Genomic DNA, 23461 nt, shown 5'->3' with positions numbered 1-23461 from the left:
CCCCCGCTCTGGTTGTAAATTGTCCTGCGCTTGGCTGAAGGCGCTTCGCAAGCGGTTTGTGAGCCAGAGGAGGAGAAGGTCAGCACACTCTGACTGCGGCTGGGCCAGTCACCTTTGCGTGGGGAGGGAACGTGGTCAGATGGCTGGGAGCGAGGGCAGCCGGCCTTTGAGGCAGGGCTTGATGAATGAGGGGGAAGCAGCTTTCCAAGTCACGCGTTTTGGGGAAAAATTCCGTCAGGGAAGAATGAAAACACGCTAGGCAGCCCTGAGAGGCGGAGAGCGTGACAGGTCTGGCTTCGGGATCCTGGATTCCTTGGATGATGCATCACCTTGGCTTCCAGAGAGTTGGAGTCGAGGTCCAGATCCCCAAATTGTCTGTGGGCCTGGAGATTCACTGATGGGCTTTAAATACAATTTACTAACACAGACAATAGAGAAGCATGCCTGCCTGGACCAGCTTTGTTGGACAGGTCTTGAAACCACTCTGAACCACTCTTTCTTCACCTGTAAAATGGAGACAAGAATCCAAAGCCCTTAAAGATAAGAGAATTAGAGATAGTGTTTTTTTGTTTGTTTTTTCAGTTTTGGTTTTTGGGTTTTTTAAAAAAACCTTTTTTTAATGTTTATTTGTTTTGAGAGAGAGAGAGACAGAGAGAGAGAGACAGAGAAAGAGACAGAGAGAGAGAGAGAGAGACAGAGAGAGAGAGACAGAGAGAGAGAGAGAGCATGAGCAGGGGAGGGGCAGAGAGAGAGGGAGACAGAATTCCAAGCAGCACAGAGCCTTATGTGGGGCTCGAGCTCACGAACTGCAAGATCATGACTTGAGCCGAAACCAAGAGTTGAACACTTAACCAACTGAGCCACCCAAGGTGCCCCTTGAGTTTTTTGTTCGTTTGTTTGTTTGTTTTGAGAGAGAAAAAGAGAAAGAGAGAATCTTAAGCAGGCTCTGCACCCAGCATGGAGCTCCACACAGGGCTAGATCTCACCACTCTGAGATCATGACCTGAGCTGAAATCAAGAGTCCAATGCTTAACTGACTGAGCCCTTCAGGCATCCCTAGAGATTCTGTTTTTAAATTGCTTGTTATGATACAGTATATAGTTGGTGTTTAATAAGTGATACCTATTCTAAGCACTTATGAATAAAACTATGACTTTGTACAGTCAAGACAGGAATGAAAATATTTGGACCCAGATTCTGCTGAAACAGAGGTTGTCTTTGCCAGAGATGCACCTGTCAGAAAAAATGCTTTCCAGGAAATAAGCCCAGTTATCCTCAACAGCCCCAAACCATCCTTGCTGTCAGATGTTTCTCTTCAGATGTCTGTTGAGCCCAGATCCCACATTAGATGCCATTAAGAGATGATGTGGGGGAACCTGGGTGGCTCAGTCGGTTGAGCATCCGGCCTCGGCTCAGGTCATGATCTCTCAGTTTGTGAATTTGAGCCCCATGTTGGGCTCTGTGCTGACAGCTCAGAGCCGGAGTCTGTTTCAGATTCTGTGTCTCCCTCTCTCTCTGTCCCTCCCCACTCATTCTCTCTCTCTCAAATAAATAAATAAAAACTTCAATTAAAAAACACCCCTAGGGGTCTGGGTGGCTCAGTCGGTTAAGCACCTGACTTTGGCTCAGGTCATGATCTCACCACTCATGAGTTCGAGCCCCGTGTTGGGCTCTGTGCTGAAAGCTCAGAGCCTGGAGCCTGCTCCCAGTTCTGTGTCTCCCTCTCTCTCTGCCCCTCTCCCACTCATGCTCTGTCTCTTTCTCTCAAAAATAAATGAACGTTAAAAAAAAAATTAAAAAAAAAAAGAACACTTCTAGGGGCACCTGGGTGCCTCAGTCAGTTAAGTGTCTGACTTCCGCTCAGGTCATGATCTTGCGGTCTGTGAGTTCGAGCCCCGTGTCAGGCTCTGTGCTGATAGCTCAGAGGCTGGAGCCTGCTTTGGATTCTGTGTCTCATCTCTCTCTGTCCCCACCCCTGATCATGCTCTGTCTCTCTCTCTCTCAAAAATAACTAAACATTAAAAAAAAAAAACCCACACTTCTATTGGGTGAATGATACTAAGGTATTAGTATGACAGCAGAGGTATTAGAACACAGGTGGCAGAATACCCAATTTTCAAATCGTGGGAAGTGAGGCGTGCAGGGGCCCAGGATTCTCCCTAACCCGGTCATAAACCCCTGGCAGGCAGGACAGAATTTCTATTTCCCTCTTATTCTTCTTCACAGCTGCGCTAGTCTCCTGGGTCAACATTCATTCATCCAACAAACATTAGTGAGCATGCCAAGAACAAAGCAGACAGAGGTCCCTGTCCTCATGGAGCTTACTTTCCAGGAGGGGAAATAGGAGATAAACAGGATAAATAAATAACCATGTAGTGTATTGGAAAACGGTCACGCTAAGGACGAAAAATGAAGGAGGGGAACAGGAGAGGGAGCAAGGGGCGGGAGAGGCTGACATTTCAGAGAGGGTCGCCAGGGTGGCCTCCTGAGAAGGTGACACTGATTGGAGACTAAAGGAAGTGCACGTGTGAGCCATTTGGACATGTGGGAAGGGCATTGTGAAGCTAGTGGGATGACCTGAGGCCAGAGCCTGGGGAGAGTTCGAGGAGTACCAGGAGGCCCAAGGTGGGAGCAGACAAGGAGCCTTTGAGCAGATGAGCTCAGACAGGTAAGGCAAGGCAGGGGCGCACATCGGGAACAGCCCCCTAGATCAAAGGGAGGACTTGGAGTGAAATGAGAAGCCGTGTGGGATTTAGGAGCAGAGGAGTGGGATGACCTGACATTTTAACAGGATCCCTCCAGCTGCTGTGTTAAGAATAGTCTGAAAGGAGGGAAGGGCAGAGTAGGGAACCCATTAGGCAGTAACCGCAATGACTGCAGACTGGCTTTGAACGGAAATTAAAGCAGAGGTGTCTAGCCCAGGGCCCCTGTCAGGAGCAACACTCAATCACCATTTGTTGGGGGAAAATATTGAATCGTGTCTTTTCGCCAGCATTATGGTGCCTGAAAGAGCAGCCAAGGGGACGTCGCTCCTGGACCTGAACAAGTTCTGCTCTGACGATGACAGCAAAGCACCAAACAACCGATTCAACTTCAGCTCGCCATCTGGAGTGGGGGTTAGCGGCAGATTTTCACAGGATCCAGCTGGCTCTGGGAAAATCGTGGTCAGTTCATGGTCGTTGCCTCATTGAAAGGGCATCGGGGGAGCTGGTGTGACATGCCTAGTGCTTTTGCTGCCCCGTAGAGAGCAATTTCCAAGGTAACTCCCTCTCGAAGCGACGGTAACCGGTAACCGACAAACTTAATAGTGACTCTGGTTTCCCCATTCGCTCTTTATTTTACCCAAGTTCCGGGAATCATTTGTTATGCATAGTTGTGCCTGGGGTGCTAAGGACTGGATTCTTTCCTGAGATTGCAATTTGGCATGTCTGTTCAGTGCGGTGCTTGCAGTCACATTAGAGCCCTCTGGGCTCGTGCACTTTTGTTTCCTTGAGTGCCCGTCTCTGGCCCAGGGAGATGTGAGGGGACAGAAAGCCAGCCCAGGGCCCTGAGTGTATCTTGCCAAATTCAGCATCGTGCAACCACTGGACATCCAACAGAGAATGAGGAAATGGGGGTGCGTAGGTGCCCCACTCCACAGCGTCTCCACAGGGGCAGAAGCAGAATTGGAAGACAGACGGCCGGCCGTAAAAAGCGGGTCTCAATGAGCTGTGCACCTTTCCCTACAGGGCTCCTGCCAGAGGGTGACAGGGAAGGAGAGGAAAGTGGAAGGCAGAAGAAGGTGGGGGCGTGGTCTGGGAGTAGGGGGAGGTCTTTGCCTCAGAGATAGAGCCTCAGGGAGGAGAACAGGCAGCTCCCAGGCATCCTGTCTCCACCTCTCATCCCAAGCCCTTATTCCACCCCCAAGAAAGTCTTACCAATTTAATGCACACGTGTCAGCTGAAAGATAATTTCTACTTTTTTCTGTTTAGGAAATTAATACATCTTCACTGTAGAATGTAGAAAACACAAATGGCATTACCATTCAGTGATAGCCACTACTAACATTTTGATATATTACCCTCTTGTCTTCTCCGTGCATAGATTTTATGTATATTCCATAAACATTTCATTTCATTTATTTATTTGTTTAGTTTATTTATTTACTTTGAGAGAGAAAGAGCACACACACACGCAGAAAAGGGGCAGAGAGAGAGAGAGAGAGAGAGAGATTGAACGAGAGACTCCCAAGCAGGCTCCACACTGTCAGCACAGAGCCCGATGTGGGGCTCAAACCCGCGAGCCATGAGATCATGACCTGAGCTGAAATCAAGAGTCGGATGCTTAATCTGCTGAAGCCACCCAGGCGCCCCAGCTGCATAAATATTTCAAATGATGGAAACATCCCTGCATATGGGATTCTATATTGTGTTTCTCTTCAACTAAGCTGAGACATTGAGCCCCCCTACTGTTGGACAGTAGTGCTTGATGAATGTCTTGAAACATAGATCCTCTCCTGGTAAATTCTTCTGAATCAATTCCCCAGCAGTGAGCAAAGCTATGGATGTAACTCATTAAAGCTCCTCTAATAGGCAACCTGCTTTCCAGAAAGGTTTTACATATCCAGTAACAGGGTATGAAAATGTCTTCTCTGTCGGTTGAATTAAAAGGATTGTTTTTACTCTGTGCAATGTGCTATCTCTGTTTTAATCTAGCTGATTGGTGACCTAGATTATGAAAATACAAGCAATCTAGCAGCTGGCAATATGTATGCTGTGATAATCCAGGTTCAGGATGTTGCCCCTCCTTACCACAAAAGCAAGTATCATTTTTATCGACTTCATGAAGCTTTATTTCAGGTAGCAACAACTAAACTGTGCTAGGCAGTACTCGGTATTGGGGTAGGCATTTGTGTTCAAAAGGAGACCTCAGAAACCCAAACACTTGGGAATCAGCCCAGCCTCCTCCTGTCCTTTGCCAGGCACGTGTAACCCGGTCTCCAGGTCCTTTCTCCTGCCCTGCCCCCATCTGCTAGCAGTGCTAGAATGCAGAACCTCTTCTTTCTTGGCTCAGTTATAACACTAAGAGTCTTTGAAGGATCTTTCTGTCTGGCTTTTGTCTTGCCCTTTTCCGGGGCACACTCCGCATTCTGACAGTGATTTTCAGGAAATGCAAATACCATCATATCACTTCTTCGCTGAAAGCCCTCCAAGTGTCTCCCGGTAGCTGTCAAGTTCAAATTCAAAGTCTCTGGCTTGGCACACAAGGACCTTCATCTCTGGCCCCTGCCTGACTCTCTGGTTTCAGCTCTGGTTGCCCAGCCCTAAGCTCCCCCTTTTTCCAACGAGGCCACCAGCTTGCAGTTTTCCTGCGAGAGTCGTGCAGTTCTATACTTCGGTATCCACACGCATGCCCAGAACCACCCCCCCCCCACTCACCCCCACTCCACCCTGGCCCCATTTGTGTAACTCTGAATATCCCCGTGAGCCAGCCTGCCCTTCCTCTGGTGTCCACAGTGACCTGTACATGTATTTAGTAAAGGGCCACTGCCCTATGCATCGTGAAGGCAGGACCCACCAGGTCTCATTCACCTTGCACCCCCTTTATTTTGCTCAGAGCCTGGTACACAGCAGGTGCTTTAAACATTGTGAATAAACATATGCGTGAGAATGGGGTATTACAATTAAAATTTTTTTTTTCTATCTCTGCTTTTAGATAACATCTACATTTACATCCTCACGGAGCCAGAAAATGAGTTTCCTCTTGTCTTTGATAGCCCGTCCTACGTATTTGATGTGTCAGAATTAAGGCCAGGTAAGTAGCAGACAAGACCCAGACCCCAGTGCTCTTGATAGACTCCTCCTTCCAGACACGCCCTCAGCAGAGGGGAAGTTCCCTCCAGCACAAGGGCCCCGCGTGGTGTTGTGCACAGCAACTCACAGCTCATCCGTGTTTATTGCACCTCTTATTTCTTTTTAAATTGTCCTTACTGCTGAGGAGCCCTTCAGGTGAAACCTAGATTTTGAAAACTATTGTTTAAACTGCATTTCTCCAAACCCCTGATTGCTTCCTTGTCTGCGTGCCTGATTCTGCTAATCTTCCCTTTTTTGTAGCCTAAGTTTTCCCTTGGTCTCCACTGTGATTTTTATCCAGCTCGCTCAGAGAATAGAAATTTAAAAATAGAGAAAAGATTTCCCACTTGTAGGTTTCCTTCATTTAAAAACAAAATAAAGACATTTTATCTCCCATAATAGGATTCCCTGTTTTTGCCCTTTGTTGACACCTTGATTTCTCTCTCTTTTTTTTAAAGAAAACTTACTTTTTAAAAAGTTTATTTGTTTTTTTTTTAATTTTTTAAATGTTTTTATTTATTTATTTATTTATTTTTGAGACAGAGAGAGACAGAGCATGAACAGGGGAGGGGCAGAGAGAGAGGGAGACACAGAATCCGAAGCAGGCTCCAGGCTCCGAGCCGTCAGCACAGAGCCCGACGCGGGGCTCGAACTCATGGACCATGAGATCATGACCTGCGCTGAAGTCGGATGCTCAACCGCCTGAGCAACCCAGGAGCCCCTAAAAGTTTATTTATGTGTTTTGAGAGACAGAATCCCGAATCCCTGTGGAGCCCGTCTTGAGGTTAGAACTCATGAACCGTGAGATCCTGACCTGAGGTGAAACCAAGAGTCAGACTCTCAACCGACTGAGCCACCCGGGCGCCCCTCCTGACATTAAGTTTTAAACAAAGCATAAAAAGAGGGTCTGAAGAAAACCTTTTAATTCCTTATACCTTATCCAGTGACCAACAAATGCAGCGGTAATAGTCTTCTTATAAATTCACAGATCTTATTACAATTATGGATTACCTCCTTTGGGTCAAGCACTTAGTGCTGGGGCCATATAGTTAAATAAGGGGTGTCAGCCCTTGAGGAGTGCAATATATGAGAAAAATCTTCTACAAAACAAGCAAGCCAGAACTCCAGCAGCCCCACCAACAAGCTTTGTAAAATAAGCAAAATGGAACAGTATTTAAAATTCTCTACTCCAATCATCATCAATTGCTAAACCCTTCTAAAAATTGTTTCTTTTCCGGGGTGCCCAGGTGGCTTGGTTGAGCATCAGACTTCGGCTTAGGTCATGATCTCGTGGTTTGTGAGTTCGAGCCCCACATCGGGCTCTGTGCTGACAGCTCAGAGCCTGGAGCCTGCTTCGGATTCTGTGTCTCCCTCACTCTCTGCCCCTCCCCCGCTCACACTCTGTGTGTGTCTCTCTCTCTCTCAGAAATAAATAAACATTAAAAAATAAAAATTGTTTATTTTTTATCTTGTTTATTATAAGAGCAATTCATGCTCAACACAGAAAATTTGAAAGATGCAGAAGACATTTAGACAACAGGGAGGCAAAGTGAGTACCTATGAAAATGGTCTTTGCTGTGTTGCTTATGATCACACCATAACTGGCAGACTTGGAGTCTATATAAAGGCATGGATTGTCTTTTACACCTTACTCTACTGCTTGGATCTTAGGGCCAGTTACCCAGTGGGTGTTCATTAGAGTGATTTAATTTTAATAGAATAGAAGACATAAAACATACAGAGTTTGAACAGCAAAGAGACCTCCAAAAGTCTTTCTGCCCATGGCAGTGAGAATGTGTGCTCATGGAGCCTCCCCTCACCCCCCAAAGCAGTACTAATCTCAGGTGCTTTATTCTTCCAGCTCGAACCCGGGTTGGACAAGTGCACGCCACTGATAAAGACCTCCCCCCCAGCCCCGTCGTGTACTCCATCTCCGCTGGAGGGGCCAGCTTCCAGTCCCCAAACATATTTTGGATCAACCCCCGGACAGGAGAACTCCAGCTGGTGACTAAAGCTGACTACGAAACAACCCCCGTCTATATTCTCAGAATCCAGGCCACCAGCAGTGAGGACACAAGCTCAGTCACGGTGAGTGGGGCTGTTGGTGTGTTCATAGCAGCCTGACTGGCTAACGTGGGCTCTCTCTGGCACCTTCCGTGGCTGTAGCAATAAGGAATCTTAATGGAGCCCATCCTGCAGGTGTAACAGGACATGTCTAGTGGTTTCCAGAACGGCACACACGGACACACCTAGCAGAGCCCGGGAAATAAAGATTGGCATCCGTAGACCCAAGGTTGTAGCATCCGTAGACCTCTTGGGAGGTCACCAAGATTGATTAGCGCTGTGTAGGGCAAGCTTCCGTCTGCGGATCTCTCTTCGCTTTTGCAGTGGGCATAGGCTAGCGGTGGGATGCATACACCCAGAAGTGGGATGTGGTACTGTAGCCCTGTGTTTCCCCCCCTCCTCTGTAGTTTTGTCATGTTCCTACCCCACCTGCATTGCATCAGATAGGGTAGACCTTAAAATGATGCGTCTTGCCCAGGGCCATGCTGGTTCTCAACTTTTGGTGTTGAGCATCTGGTTAAATGCAGATTCTGAGTCCGCAGGTCTGAGTAAGCCTCAGAATCTGCATTTCTAACACGCTTCACGTGATGCTGATGTAGTCGGTCCGTGGCTGCCCTTTGAGTAGCTAGGGTTGAAGAGGTCTGTGCTGTCTGTGGTTCGGATTATCCGAAGGTAATATGACGGCCACAAAGATGCAACTATTTCTTGGTCTTTCCCATCAGTAAAGTGAGGAAACATAAGGCAACATAGACTCGTAGCTAGCGGCAGGTAGCCCCGTGTGACACAGGGAACAACTGCTTCAGTCAGGAGACGGAGTTCATTTCTCAACTTTGATCCCAAGTTTCCAAGGGGGTCTGAACAACGCTTATCTTTGTGTCCCAATTTCTCTCTCTCTTAAATGGAGAGCCACCTGATAACCCATCGCCTGAATAGTCCGGTCCCTCTGATGAGTGGCTTTGAATTAACGGGACACGTTTTTAATGATGTGTGAGGCTCGGCATTGCTAGCTGAGCAAAAGACGGGCCAAGTTGAAGATAATTGTAGTGTTTGTTAGGCTGAGTTTTTGAGAAAAAATGAATGGACTCCACTTTGGGAGCTAACTAGAGTGAACATTTCAATTTATTCCCGGGCTCAGAAATAGCTGAAATCCCCAAATTTCAAAGGTAGAATGAATACGATTCAAAATTCATAAGCCTTTAAAAAGGGTGATGATCACATACGTCCCTTTCAGGGCTGACGTCCTGTGATTCTGTGCTGGCAGGCGTCCCAGGCCGTATTCCAATTCACCAAGCATAAAAGGCGATGATGAAGGAGAATAGGCTGGCTCCTGCTTGTGACAGGTTAGGGCCACCAGCTTCGCGCAGTGCTAATAGTCCAGGTTACATATGAGATCCTGGCTTAGCCTGGTTGACTCCTTCTATCCCAGTGGTCCTCAATCCCGGCTGCATATTAGAATCAGCTGGAGAACATTTAAAAAAGTGCCTGGGCCCCACCCTCCAGAGAGTCCAGTTCGTTTGGTCTAGAGAGGTCCCATGAAAGTGGAGCCAGGGCCAAGAACTATTGCTCTATGATCCAAAGTTAAAGACAGAACCTCCCATTCACAAGGGTGATGGGCAAGGAAGTATAGAGCATCACCGTAAATTTACAATCATTACTGGGAAAACCACTCAGCATCATCTGGGGATGAGCCCATGAGTCTGGATGCATTTGTTGGGGGCGGGGGACAGACCTGAGTTCAAATTGCCTGAACTGTGCCACTCACCAAACTGAACGGCCTGAAGTTCCCCTCCTTAATCTCTCTAAGCCTCAGTTTCCTCATCTGTAGAATGGGAATAACCATATTTTTTATCTCAGGCGAGGTTCAATGAGCTGGCTCACCAAAAGTGCATAGCCCGGTGCCTGGCACACAGAAAGAAAGCTCTCAGTAAATTTTAGCTGTTAACCACGGCCGCCTTCTTGCTGCTCTAGGTAACTGTGAACATCCTTGAAGAAAATGATGAAAAGCCAATTTGTACCCCAAACTCTTATTTCCTGGCCATCCCAGTGGGTTTGAGAGTTGGCACAAACATTCAGAATTTCAAGCTGACGTGTACTGACCTTGATTCCAGTCCCAGGTCTTTTCGTTACTCCATTGGCTCAGGTATGCTGTTTCCAAGGGTCCTGGTGTTGGAGGCCTCAGCAGCTGTTGAGGGAGAAGGGGGTCTGTGCTCACACACGGATTTGGGCACAGTGTGTGTGGGTGGGGGTGTTTTAAGTGAGACAAGCAGGGATGAGGGGCGTCATGGTCGTGTGCCTCATAACTCCTTACTCAGGCTTCCCTGTCTCACCTACCTCTTCCCAGGCTCCCATCCGTGGTTGCCCAAAGGCCAGAGGAAGAGTGAACCCCATTGATGGCACCCCCATCCTCTACAATTCCCAGCCCATCATGATTCATGACTCATATTAATGTAGTTTTAAAAAAATTGTGTTTTTGGTCCATCTCCTCAACCACTTCTTTTCCTGCAAGCTAGTAGTGGGGGCAGGGAATCCCAGTCCTCTCTCTGGATAATAATAGATTAAATAGATTAAATGCATTTTGAAACGTGTCCTCAGGAATTCTCTTCTACTCCATTCATTTTCTCTCTTTAAAAATATACCACTGTGGGGGAAAAAAAAAAGAGCACCCCTCAATGGAAATTAGACAAAAATAGCTCATCTAATGAAATGCTGGGGCCAGAGACTTAAACCCAAACAGGCAGAGCAATTCCAGGTGAGAGAGTAAAAATCCATCTCGGCTGCTGGCTGAGCCCTGGCAGAGCAGAAACTCCAACAGCAAGAAGCCTCTCGAGCAGGCCGTGTCACAAAACCCAGGGGCAGAGACTGCCTGGAGACTGCCGTTGCCGAAGATGGAAATAATCCATACTGAGAACCCTCAGGCCTTGATGGAGCTCTTCACTGCTAAGGGAGTAAAAATTGCATCATCTCCTGCTCCATTTACTGGTTTTCAGTCGGTAATGAGTCTGGAGCCACCAGAGGAATGAGCAAGGACTGCTCGGTGGCAGCCTTTCCGCCCTGGGCACTCAAAGCTGTGAGCCTTGAGCCCCAGCCGAGCTGTGGGGGAGGCGGGTGTGGGGTAGATTCAGGAGGACCCGGGACTGCAACCCTTGCCAAGCTGGGAGGTACCTTCCTTTGGGGGATCCGTGGACATCTGCCACCAGTGTGGCTAGCCAGGTTCCACGAAAGGCCACGGAGTGAACTTGGCTCATGGCTGGAGACGTGGCCCCCTCTAGTCTCTTCCTGCCCACCCAATGGTCTGAGTGTGAGTTACACAGTGTTACCAAATAAAGGCTGACAGCAAGAACTGGCTAGAGAGGCTGCCCCAGGATTATTAAATCTCCACCTGGTGTGCAGGAAGATGGCGGCCATTCTCCTGGAACAGGTGTGGTGCTGTTCTTTTCTGCTTCGTTCCTGTCACAGCCACACTGTTTGTGAGCAAGAGTTTCCCTGTACCCGTGAGGTCTCTGGTGTGGTTAAAGTCCATGTCCTATCACTGACCTGACTCTGGTGCATCAGAAACACCAGTCTACACCTGAGGTGTGCGTGTTTGAGGAAACGATGGAATGCGGTGTTCTTCTAAGCCCTTGTTTTTCTCCCTTTTCTTCCTTTCCCCCCAATCCTTGTCTCACATCTCATTTAGGCAATGTCAACAGTCACTTCACCTTCTCTCCCAGCGCTGGGTCCAACGTGACAAGCCTGCTCCTTGCGACACGCTTTGACTATGCCAGTGGGCTTGACAAAATCTGGGACTACAAACTACTCGTCCACATAACTGATGGCAACTTGCTGTCTGGCAGGAGGAAGGCTAAGGCTCGTGTTGAAACAGGGACAGTGACGCTGAGTATTAGCATCATTCCTGACCCAACCACAATTGCCACCACAACCTCCAGGGTAAGGGCTTTGGAACCTGGACTCCCTACATACATCCCTTGTGATTTACATAGATGGAGCCCCAGGACCCAGAAGAAATATGGGAGGGGCCAAAAAGAGTTGAGGTGTTAGGATGTTGCCAGGAATGCCAACCATGGGAGAGAGAGAGAGAGAGAGAGAGAGAGAGAGAGAGAGAGAGAGGTAGAGATGGGCTGGATTGGAGTCATCACTGGGTGGTAAACAAAAGATCTGAGTGGGGCACCTGGGTGACTCAGTCAGTTGAGCGTCTGACTTTGGCTCAGGTCATGATCTCACGGTTCGTGAGTTCCAGCCCCACATCGGGCTCTGTGCTGACAGCTTAGAGCCTGGAGCCCACTTCAAATTCTGTGTCTCCCTCTCTCTCTGCTCCTCCCCCGCTCATGCTGTCTCTCTCTCCTTCAAAAATAAAAAAATAAAAAATAAAACATTTAAGATCTGAGTGAGACCTTGGACTTGTAGAACCTATGTTGGGAAAGAAGGATGTGCATTTATGCACCGATTTATGATAGGTCAGGTATTGACCACCTATGGTGCTTGTGGCACAGGAGCAAACTTTCATGGGCCTGCAGCCAGCAGCTCCCTTTACAACCCCTTCTGTGCTTGCTCTTAAGAGCCATTGCAAGTCAGTATCCATAAAGGCAGGTAACTGCCAGGTATATTCTTCTCCACTTATTTTGAAGAGTCCCTGTGTGCCAATCTGTACCCTACTCCCCACCTCTATTCTAAAAGAAGTCATTGGTTCGATCTACAAATATTGACTGAATACTTATAATATGCCAAGCGCTTTGGTGAACAAGGCGAAAATGATCTCTGCTGTCATGGAGCTTATAATATAGGTCAGTGGTCCCCAGACCATCAGCAACAGCATCACCTGGAAACCTGTTAGAAATGCCAATGCTTAGGCCTGCCCCAGAATATTGAAGAGGAGTTACACCTCACCCAATGTGATCATCACCATGACCTCCAGGGAAAGATGTTGGGCCTGGAGTCCCCAACCACATCTCCAGAACTACTGGATCAGAAGCTCTGGGAGTGGAGCCCAGTGATCTGTGTTTTTAATAAGCCTCCAAGGGGATTCGATGTGCACTAAAGTTTGAGAGCCACCAATCTTGAGAGGGAGACAGATTACGAGCAGGTATTGAAATGAGCACATTAAGTACAGATTGCAGTAGATGGTAACAAGAAACAAGCAGGCACCATAATCAGACCAGGGTGTGAAGGAAAGGAGAGGCTTGGAATCTGACAATAGGATTATCTCCCCCTGCTCCTGGGAGGGACTGGCTTATATTTATGCTGACTCTTTTGTCCCCTTTCCTCCTGCTCCTAGTGAAGTTGTGCTCTTAGTCAGCGGCCCCACACTTGCAGTATCCTAGAAGACAAGTAATCAGAACCTTAGACAGTTACCTGTGACAGGCGGTCAAATTCTGCTTGTCCGAGCCCCACCAGGAGCTGGTCAGTGCCAATTTCCCATGTGCCGGAGTCAATCTTACCCCAACGGATGGAGGCATAAGAAAGTCTTAAGGGCTTTCAGGTGTGGTAGGAGCCAGTGACTCCCCTGAGTAAGGAGTTTCCACCTTTTGGGGACTTACAACCTGACCCAACTGTGACATCTCCAGCCCCGAAATCTCCATAATTTATTTGTTATCTATCTCCCTCTCTAGGAAGCCAATGCCAAACTTGGGGTTTCACTGTGACGTCGGCCCCCTCATCTGGCAGTGTAGCTTGTAGTAAGTGAGCACTGAAAAGCCTACAAAGTGTTAAAAAGAACAGCTTTTGTGGCACATGCCTTCCCAGTGAGAGACAATGGCTGTATCAGTCCCGGGGTGAGGCCATGATTTGGCAGGAAAAAAAGCCAATGGGATCTTTAGTGTTTGGGAAGAGGGGAAAGAGAATAAAAATAGGCTTGGAGCTGCTTTTCAGTTTCCTAAATTTTCTGGGTTTTGATCTCATGGGTGCTTGGAAAGACTATAAATAAGGTGATGGGTTGGTTGCAGCAAGAAGTCTGAGCACACAGATGCCTGGTGTAGACAGCAGGAACAAATAGCAGAATCAACACTCAGCATGAGACAGTGCTGATGTCAAAAATGTCTCCCGAAACCACACTCCACTCACTGTCCCCCACTCTGTCATTCAAGCCTCAGATCATCCGCCAGGTCCTGAGAAAAAACGTTTATTCTTCATCAGCATGGTATGTGCCTTTCGTCATCACTTTGGGCTCCATGTTGCTTCTGGGCCTCCTGGTGTTCCTGTTCGTCCAGTTGGCCAAAGCCATCCACAGACACTGTCCCTGTAAGGCTGGGAAGCACCAGAAAACTCTGTAAGTTGCCAGCGGGCTGGGCCCTTTCCACCACTTCCTTTAGGACATTGTTTCTGGGGCTGTGGGGAGAGGGAAAGGTGAGAATTAGGCTTTCTCCACGGGACAGAGAGGGGCAGAGAGGGCAGCTGGCATGAAGGAAGGAAAAGTGGATGGGGGGAGGGGATCTCAGCCCACCCCCACCCCCCCCCCCCGCCTCAGTCCTGGTACCCTCTTCATCACCTGTGGGGCCAGGAAACACCTGCTTTGGTTTTCCTGGGCACTTGCTCTGTCCTTGATGTGTTCTCAATGAAATTGGGGCTTCAACCCCTTGGTGACCTTGCCCTGGATAAAAGCTTCAGGAAAAAAAAAAAAAAAAAAAAACCTGGTTGTGAGTAGTGAAGGAATATGCTGTGTTGTTATTTGTAGAATATTTAAAGGATGGGATGGAATTAGAGGAAGCGCAGAAAACTGATAAGGGAATTAAGCTCTTGGCTCCAGTGACTCACTGGGCTTTTGTGTGACTAAATAATCATTGTTCTTTCGCATGTGACCCCAATCTCTCACTCTCAAGGGCTGTCAGTGGAGGCCTGTTTCCCCTCCCTCCTGTTCGCTCCTGTTCCCTCCTGCTCCCTCCTGCTCCCTTCTGCTCACTAACCCGCCTCTTACCCTGTACTCCGTGGAGTGTCTCTTACTGGCTGAAGTGAGACATCAGAGAGAGCACTCAGTTGTCCCACGCTTCTCCAGACCCAGTTTCTTGAGTCTCAGAGGCTCCTGCAATGACAGCATGATGGTTCTGAGCCCGGGATTTGGAGGGAGACACGGCCTGGTTTGGATCTGGGCTTTAGACAAGTGACAACCTCTGTGAATCTCAATTCCTTATCTGAGGACTAAACAATGAAATGAGCAAAATCAAAGAAAGCACTTAGCACCGTTCCTATACTTAATATAGTATTTTTTTTTTTAGCGTTTATTTATTTTTGAGACAGAGAGAGACAAAGCATGAACGGGGGAGGGTCAGAGAGAGGGAGACACAGAATCTGAAACAGGCTCCAGGCTCTGAGCTGTCAGCACAGAGCCCGACGCGGGGCTCGAACTCACGGACCGCGAGATCATGACCTGGGCGAAGCCGGCCGCTTAACCGACTGAGCCACCCAGGCGCCCCTTAATATAGTATTTTTTAAAAAGTCTTGTTGCATCATTTTTTTGTGGCTGAGTCCCAGTGAGCTCAGGATTCCAGATTCCAAGTTCAGCTCCATGTTCAACTACCTCAGGGGGTCAGAATCTGAGTTTTGGCAAAATGGGGGGATGATAAGATCTCACATGCCTTTTAAAGGTATTTTGAAGATTCACTAGTACTGTCAAATCGTGTAAAACCTACGGATGAAAAGACTGTACCAAAGTATAAGGCATTAGCATAAAGATGTGCACTGCATCTTGCCATATTTATCGGGGAAGTTTGTTGCTATTGGCAACCTTGACTTCAAGGTAAGAAATCCTTGAGCAACTGCTGAAATTAAAAGAGGCATTTTTGTTTGGGCTCTACTCACAAATTGATTTGGAAGAAGAAAATAACTCCAAAAGAGTGACACTTAAGCTTGTGAGGATGGTGGTGTTCCGTAATGGGATTTGGGCGGAAGTTCTTAAAGGGAGTCATCCAGTAGACACTGCAACTCTCAAGCAATTTATGGTTAAGTGTACCTGGAACCTGGTTGCCCTCACTTACATTCTAAATGGGAATTGTTTTCAACATGGTTGACTCAAAAAGGAAAAACTAGCTCGTAACACAGACCCAGGCCTGGCCTCTCTGGAAATTCGTTGCACCCTGTGGCTGCCAACGTTTATCCAACAGCAAAGAACAAAATTAGAGTCACAGACCCAGCAATAGCACTACTAGGAATTTATCCAAGGGATACAGGAGTGCTGATGCATAGGGGCACATGCACCCCACTGTTTATAGCAGCGCTTTCAACAATAGCCAAATCATGGAAAGAGCCCAAATGTCCATCAACTGATGAATGGATAAAGAATATGTGGTTTATATATACAATGGAATACTACTTGGCAATGAGAAAGAATGAAATCCTGCCATTTGCAGCAACGTGGATGGAACTGGAGGGTATTATGCTGAGTGAAATAAGTCAGTCAGAGAAGGACAGATATCATATGTTTTCACTCATTTGTGGAACTTGAGAAGCTTAACAGAAGACCATGGGAGAGGGAAGGGGAAAAATAGTTATAAATAGAGAGGGAGGGAGGCAAACCATAAGAGACTCTTAAATACAGAGAACAAACTGAGGGTTGATGGGGGGGGCGTGCAGGGAGAGGGGAAATGGGTGATGGGCACTGAGGAGGGCACTTGCTGGGATGAGCACTGGGTGTTGTATGTAAGTGATGAATCGTGGGAATCCACCCCCAAAACCGAGAGCACACTGTAGACACTGTATGTTAGCCAACTTGACAATAAATTATATTAAAAAAAACTGGAGTCACAGAATCATGGAACCCAAGGTTATCATGGGAAGGGGCTCAGCATCCACCCCCATGTCTTCATGTTATAGGAAAACAGGGTTTAACTGCCAGCTCTTGAAGCTTCCTGCTGTGAGCCAAGCCTTCTGCTCCAGCTGGCTGCTGGGGAGAGACAGGAGGCAGGAGAATTGCCAGGCAGGCTGGTCATGCCCTCACCTGTGCTGTCAGAGAAAATGTATCCCCTGATGTTCTATAAAGCAATAGTTTTCAAACTTTGATTGAACTCCCAGAACCTCTTTAGTACCAAACCAACGGCAACAGAACTGCTCTGTTTGGAGCAGGGGTAGGAGCCCAGTCTTCATTTTAGTGCCCATGGCTGGCCCCTCTTTTAATCAGTCCCTGAATCCCAAGGAATACAGTTGCCCAGAGGCCCCAGGTTATCACATGTGTGCCAGTGCAGGTTACTCTTAGGTTAATTCTTGTCCATCCCTTTTCTTCCCTCTGCAGGGTGAAGAAAGGAGGTATGTACCAGGCCTATTCTCTTTGTTTGTGTCTCTTGCTATTGTTGATTTTTGCTTGCTCTGTTGTCCTAAATAAAAGGGTTCCAACGTGGCAGAGAATCAGGGTGCAGTTCTGTCTTGGTGAGTTTTCAGCCACATCATCTGTGGGTGAAAGAAACAGAGGTCAGAAGTAGCTGCAGAAAGGGAAGGGCGAGGTGCATGGTGCCATCAGTGTGTCAGATCTCTCCTGTCATTTTATTTTTTATTTTTTAAATTTTTATGTATTTTGAGAGAGAGAGAGAGCACACAAGCAGGGGAGGGGCAGAGAGAGAGAGGGAGAGAGAGAATCCGAAGCAGGTTCTGTGCTGTCAGCTCAGAGTCCAACAAGGGGTTCCATCTCGTGAACCGTAAGATCATGACCTGAGCCAAGACTAAGAGTCAGATGCTTAACCGACCAAGACACCCAGGCGTCCCTCATATCTCTCATTTTAGTCCTGCCTGTTCCCTACCCAGAGTTGCCTCCACTCAGCTGAACTTCAGCACCTAAAGGTCTGTTCCCCTCAGGCGGGACAGGAGTGAAGAATTGTCTGTGAGTTAAACACAGCGTCTACTGTGCTGCTGCACGTGGATGCGTGTGGCTCCTCTTAAGGACAGCCGATGCTCTGTATTGGACAGATGCCTCTTTTTCAAGAACAAATGACACTTTATGCTCAGACTGTAATGGATTTGGTCATTTCCACAAGTTATTTGGATCAGGCTTGTCAGAAAGGGGGGCTGGGTGCAGTCGGATGGGCAGGAAGAGCTGGGACTTTGGATGAGTTGAGCAAGGTCCATCTGGATAACTCCAAGCCTGAGGGGATGTCCGCACCCAGCCCCGAAAGTTGCTGCCTCAAGGGGAATCCAGGCTATGGGAAGAGACAGGACAGAGAACTGGAAAGTGTGTATGTTGTTGTTGTTGTTGTTGTTGTTGTTGTTGTTTTAGAGAAAGAGGGAAAGGGGGAGAGAGAAAGACTCTGAAGCAGGCTCAACGCAGGGCTCGATCCCACAACCCTGAGATCATGACCTGAGCTGAAATCAAGAGTCAGATGCTTAACCAACTGAGCCACCCAGGCACCCCAGGAAAGTGGATTTTTAAAAAAAGGTTGCTTTAATCACTCACCCCATAGGCAGGTGCCTCTGACAAGCACAAGGCACGTCTAAGCAGGGTTAGAAATCTGATTATAATGTTTATTGATCATATCAAATGAAATGATTTTAATGAGATCTTCACAAACTGTCACCCACCACCCTAGCTACTTTTTTTTTAAAGGGCATAGAGAATGGATGCAAAGAATCCCCACATTATGAACAAATGTATCAACCAGATCTTTCTGATCTTTCATTAAAAGGCTAATTTCCCAGGTCCAGGAATAGCAGTAAGTAGGAAAAGAGTAAAATCGTTTTTAAAATTCTGTGTATTATTATTGTTGTGTGTGTGTGTGTGTGTGTGTGTGTGTGTGTGTGTGTTTTTCTGAGAAGGTAGAAAGCTGTCAATAAACATGTCTACAGAGAACTAGCTCCTTGTCATGTCTGCAATACTAAGTTCAAAGCCTGTTTAAGAGAAATCCCATTGTGGAGGTAGAATTTTAAGGTCAATTTAGTGTCCAAGAAGCTTCACTCCTGTCTGTTCTATTCCCTGCAGAAATGAAGAATACAAAGAGAGGGGTTTTGGTGGTAAGTGTGCTGGCCATGGGGCAACAGGCTTGGGTGATGTGTGGTGGGGCACTCCCGTCCCCTCTCAGGCAGACCCTGCCACAGCCCCACGGGGGTGGGGTGGGGGGAGGTGGTATTTATCATTCAGAGAGACGCTTGTATTTGGCCACTGGAACAGATTGCTGTGTGACGAGCTCCTGATAGAATTTGTTCCCTCCACTGAACATGTCTGCTGATATATTTGCAGAAGAACTGAATTTCATAAATATGGAATAGTGGTGTTTATTATCTACACCAGCTCTCTGGGAGACTGAGCTGGGGGAGAAGAGCTGAAGACCACAACTGGAACTTCAGCCTTCAGTGGGATTTATTTTTTCCTTGCTGTTCCACAACCTTGAGGAAAAGTGATGGAGACAGAACATTGCTTGGGCCAGGGGTCAGCTCTGCACACTTGTCTGTATGATCTTGCAGACTCCCTTGGCCTCTTTAAGCTTTAAATTCCTCATCTGTAAAATGGGAGCAACACCTGCCCTGAGCTTGCAGGTGGGGAAATATTTTGAAAGTTGTTAGAGTCACATAAATGCAAAGTGATACAAGATAGTTGGAGAATCTCCCCCCACCCTTACCTCCTTGTTTTTCTTTTTCTTTCTTTCTTTCTTTCTTTCTTTCTTTCTTTCCTTTCTTTTCTTTCTTTCTTTCTTTCTTTCTTTCTTTCTTTCTTTCTTTCTTTCTTTCTTTTCTTTCTCTTTCTTTCTCCTTTTCTTTCTTTCTTTCCTTTTCTTTCTTTCTTTCTTTCTTTATTACTAAAATTTTTTAAATTTATTTTTAATTAAAAAGATTTTTAATGTTTATTTATTTTTGAGAGAGAGAGAGAGCGTGAACAGGGGAAGGGCAGAGAGAGAGGGAGACATGGAATCCGAAGCAGGCTCCAGGGTCTGAGCTGTCAGCACAGAGCCCGATGTAGGGCTTGAACCCATGAACTGCGAGATCGTAACCTGAGCTGAAGTTGGATGCTTAACCGACTGAGCCACACAGGCACTCCTATTTTTATTTTTTTTTAAGATTTTTAATTTATTTTGAGAGAGAGAGAGAGAGAGAGAGAGAGAGAGAGAGAGAATATTCCAAGCAGGCTCCACACCAGCAGTGCTGAACCCAGTGTGGGGCTCCAGCCCACAAACTGCAAGATCATGACCTGAGCTGAAATCGAGAGTCGGATGCTTAACTGACTGAGCCACCCAGGTGCCCCCCTCCTTGTTTTTCTTTACTGAACCTGATCTGCCCACTGAGAAGTGACAGAACTTGAAGGTGACTCCCCAAATCTCCCTCAGCCCCTGATAATAAGATTTTGTTGTGATCCCAGACCCATACATTTGGGGAATGACATGCACAACGAAGAAGACAGTCCAGGGCACCAGAATCTTTGCCTCAGGTCCATCACCTAAGTGTTTACATGTATGGGCCTGTCTACAAGCGTGAGAAAGAGCTGATCTCTTATCTCCTTAGTCTCATTGTCTAAGGCAATATCCCTGGTGATGACACTCAGAGAGCACCTTAGAAATATGTAACATTAAATCAATCAATTAAATAAGTAGTCCCCATGGCCACAGAAGTGCAGCTGCTGAATTGTTTGAATGGATAAAACCCAGATGGTCTCCACTTCCTCTGTTTTTGGAGTGGAGTAGCCATGGGCCAGCGTGCAGATGATGGCCTGTGTGATGCAAACTGGTGCTGGAAAGGCCACAAGACTCTGAACACAGTCCTCATCAGCGTGCTAAAGAAGGGCATCACTGGAGGGCACCTTGGGAGGGAAGGGGGTGTTTCCGTGCCGACAGAGGTCAGGTCCTGGAGGGAGGCACAGAGAACAGGGGAAGAAAGAGATAAGGAGCACAAGGCCTCGGTAAGGGGGGCACGCCCAGCGGTAACATTGTATCAGCCGAGGAAAGGGGTCGCAGCCATAGCCCAACGCTGGGAGCATGTGAGTGCTCTCCTGTGCCCACCTTGCCCATCTGCCTGACAGATCCCACTCAGGCAAAGTAGATCTCAGCCAGGGTTGTATGGCATCTCTGCTCCACTTTCCATGAAGCTGTAGCCTATCATTCACTCAGGGCAGGATGAATGTCCTCCCGCCCTCCCGGGCCCCCAGGGTGTGCCATATTCCTGCTCATGACCTTATCACTCTATATCGTCCACCTGTTGTCAATGGCGCCCACTGATTGCAAGCGTTGTGCAGGCAGTAACCACACCCGTCGTGTTCACTGCTGCGTCCTCGGCCTTTAGCACAGCGCCTATCAAATAGGCTAGTGTCAAGAAGGCCCTGGGTAAGGTACGCGGGCTGTGAAGATGAGTGGCCTGGCCCTGGGGGGAGGAGTGTAGGGTTGTGCTTGAAGCTGTCTCTTTCTTCTCCATAGGAAACGATCCAGATGAACTCTGTCTTTGATGGAGAAGCCATCGACCCAGGTAATTAACTGGCAATGCCATCCGAAAGGTGTTTTTCACATTCCAGGTTGGTGAAGTCATGGAGGACCCCATCCAATCTCCTGCCCTCAACTCAGTTGGTCCATCATTCAGTTATGTCGCCTGACCTTTCCCGCTGCAACACAGCGTGAGCTCACCTCTGAGCAGAGCTGGCTGGCACACGCTCCAGCACATGACCATGTGTGAGGCCTCAGAGGATTTCCACCTGACGCCTCCTGCCCTCTCTCGCCTCCCTTCCCAAATCACAAACCAATTCAGCAGACTGGTGAATTCTGCCTGCTCTTTGGAGCTCAACCTCCTCCCCCGGTCCTTTCTGAATGCTCCTCACACCATCCTATTGGTAGTGAGAGATAGGGAGAAATGGCAGGCTTGGCTCCTTTTCCCCCTAGATCAGGGCCAAGAATTTCTTCTTGGTCGGCAAGATGAACATAAGGTAAAGCTGGCCTCCAGAGCTCCCGTCACCCCCATGAAATCAGCTCCAAATTTAGCTCCTTTACACACATCCCTCCACTTACAAAGGCTCAATTATAGATGTGAATAAAGGGAAGGAAACCAAACTCGGGAGGCAAGCGTGCTGGCTCCCTGCCACCCTCACATGCTAGCGGCTCGGTCCTTCTCGGAAGGATGGCTCCTCTCCAGGAGAGGCTGCTGCTGCTGCTGGAATTAAATTTCCCTCTATTATTAGGTACTTGTTACCATAATGTGCCCACATTAGCATAAGTGCTGGTGGGATCCCCTGCCGAGAGGCCACTCTTGCCGCAGGGAAATGGCAAGAGCCGGGGATCGCCTGAAACTCCAGCTTCTGGGGCAAAAGCCAGGGAGGGCCAAGGCTGCTACCTACATTTGTGGGTTGACAGAAGGAAAAAAAAAAAGGCAGGGGCGGGGGGGGGGGGGATGAGCAAATTGAACTAATGTGAATAAACACACCAATTAGTGTCTGCCACGCTGACACAATAAAAATGGCTCCCTTGCACCATCTCAACAGAGGCCAGACTCAGTGTCCGCGTCTACCAATCTCTGCTAACCTAACATAAATAAAAAAGCCCTTTCCTCCTTATGTGGTGACTTCCTTTCTCTATCTGGGATTCCGGGGGCTCTCAAAACAAACCCTTCAGAACATGATGGGTAACCCCATTAAAAACGGAACTGAATTTATCCAGAACTGACACGGAATTCAAGATTTATGTGGCTTTCTAATCTCGCAGCCGAGAGCCTGTCCTGAGCCTCCTCACCCAGGGAGGCATGATATTTGCTATCTGTGGGGTTGGAGCCCTGTAGCTCGCGGAAAGGGCGGGCTGGCAAAGTTTGTGCCATGATTGTGCCTAGTGCCTTTCAGCTTTCCCTCGGGGTAAGAACTCAGCGGGCTGGAGATGGAGGAAGAGAGCATCCTGAATTCCCTCGTTTATATGGTGGTTGCGTATTTTTTTCCCTCTAGTTACTGGGGCAGTATATGAATTCAACTCAAAAACTGGAGCCAGAAAGTGGAAAGATCCCTCAACCCAAATGCCAAGATGGCAAGAGCCCAGCCCCCACGGAGCTGCTCCAAGTAGACCTGTCGCAGGGGAAGGGGCCAGGCCACCCGGGAGCACCGGCGAGCAAGATGGGCTGAGCGGCAAAGCACAGGTTGAGGATGCAAGTCCCAGTTCCAGAAACCAGGATGGCAAGCTCGGCACCCCCAAGAGCAGAAACACAGCCCTCACGAGCAGGGCTTCCCCCAAACTGTACCCAGGAAAGTAATGGGTACCTGGTTGTGGGGCCCACAGTGCAGCACAGCGAAGGGACCTTGATGGCCCTGGGATGCTGCTTCTCCCTAAATTCCATGAGGGCAGGTGTGGGAGTGCCTTAGGGGTGAAAACATGGTCTGAAGGGACTGGGAGATCCAGGGTCCCAAATGGAATGTTTAAAACAGACAGGGGTGGGGCGCCCGGGTGGCTCAGTTGGTTAAGCACCTGACTTCAGCTCAGGTCACGATCTACAGTTCATGGGTTTGAGCCCCACGTCGAGCTCTGTGCTGACAGCTCAGAGCCTGGAGCCTGCTTCTGATTCTGTGTCTCCCTCTCTCTCTGCCCACCCCCAGTCACACTCTGTCTCTCTGTCTCAAAAATAAATAAACATTAAAAAAAATTTAAACAGACAGGGGCTTGATTATCTAGTTGCCTTTTTCTGAGACAGCACAGGTGAAATTTCTCTCG

At 47.9% G+C, this 23461-nt stretch overlaps 1 protein-coding gene across 1 annotated transcript in view; it reads left to right on the top strand.

Moving 5' to 3' along the window:
- Window positions 1-23233, top strand: part of CDHR3 (cadherin related family member 3) — a 65515-nt gene extending 42282 nt beyond the window's left edge. The window contains exons 9-19 of the mRNA XM_042964541.1: window positions 2993-3164; window positions 4695-4797; window positions 5695-5793; window positions 7693-7919; window positions 9864-10035; window positions 11572-11822; window positions 13976-14157; window positions 17110-17123; window positions 18784-18815; window positions 21203-21251; window positions 22705-23233. Coding sequence (XP_042820475.1) covers window positions 2993-3164; window positions 4695-4797; window positions 5695-5793; window positions 7693-7919; window positions 9864-10035; window positions 11572-11822; window positions 13976-14157; window positions 17110-17123; window positions 18784-18815; window positions 21203-21251; window positions 22705-23006 — 1603 coding nt within the window. The 3' untranslated portion in view covers window positions 23007-23233. The remainder of the gene's footprint in view (window positions 1-2992; window positions 3165-4694; window positions 4798-5694; window positions 5794-7692; window positions 7920-9863; window positions 10036-11571; window positions 11823-13975; window positions 14158-17109; window positions 17124-18783; window positions 18816-21202; window positions 21252-22704) is intronic.
- The last annotated feature ends 228 nt before the right edge of the window (window positions 23234-23461 follow it).

The sequence above is a fragment of the Panthera tigris genome, chromosome A2 (assembly GCF_018350195.1).
Source record: "Panthera tigris isolate Pti1 chromosome A2, P.tigris_Pti1_mat1.1, whole genome shotgun sequence".
Classification (NCBI taxonomy): domain Eukaryota; kingdom Metazoa; phylum Chordata; class Mammalia; order Carnivora; family Felidae; genus Panthera; species Panthera tigris.
This window is presented reverse-complemented; position numbering and strand designations above follow the sequence as displayed.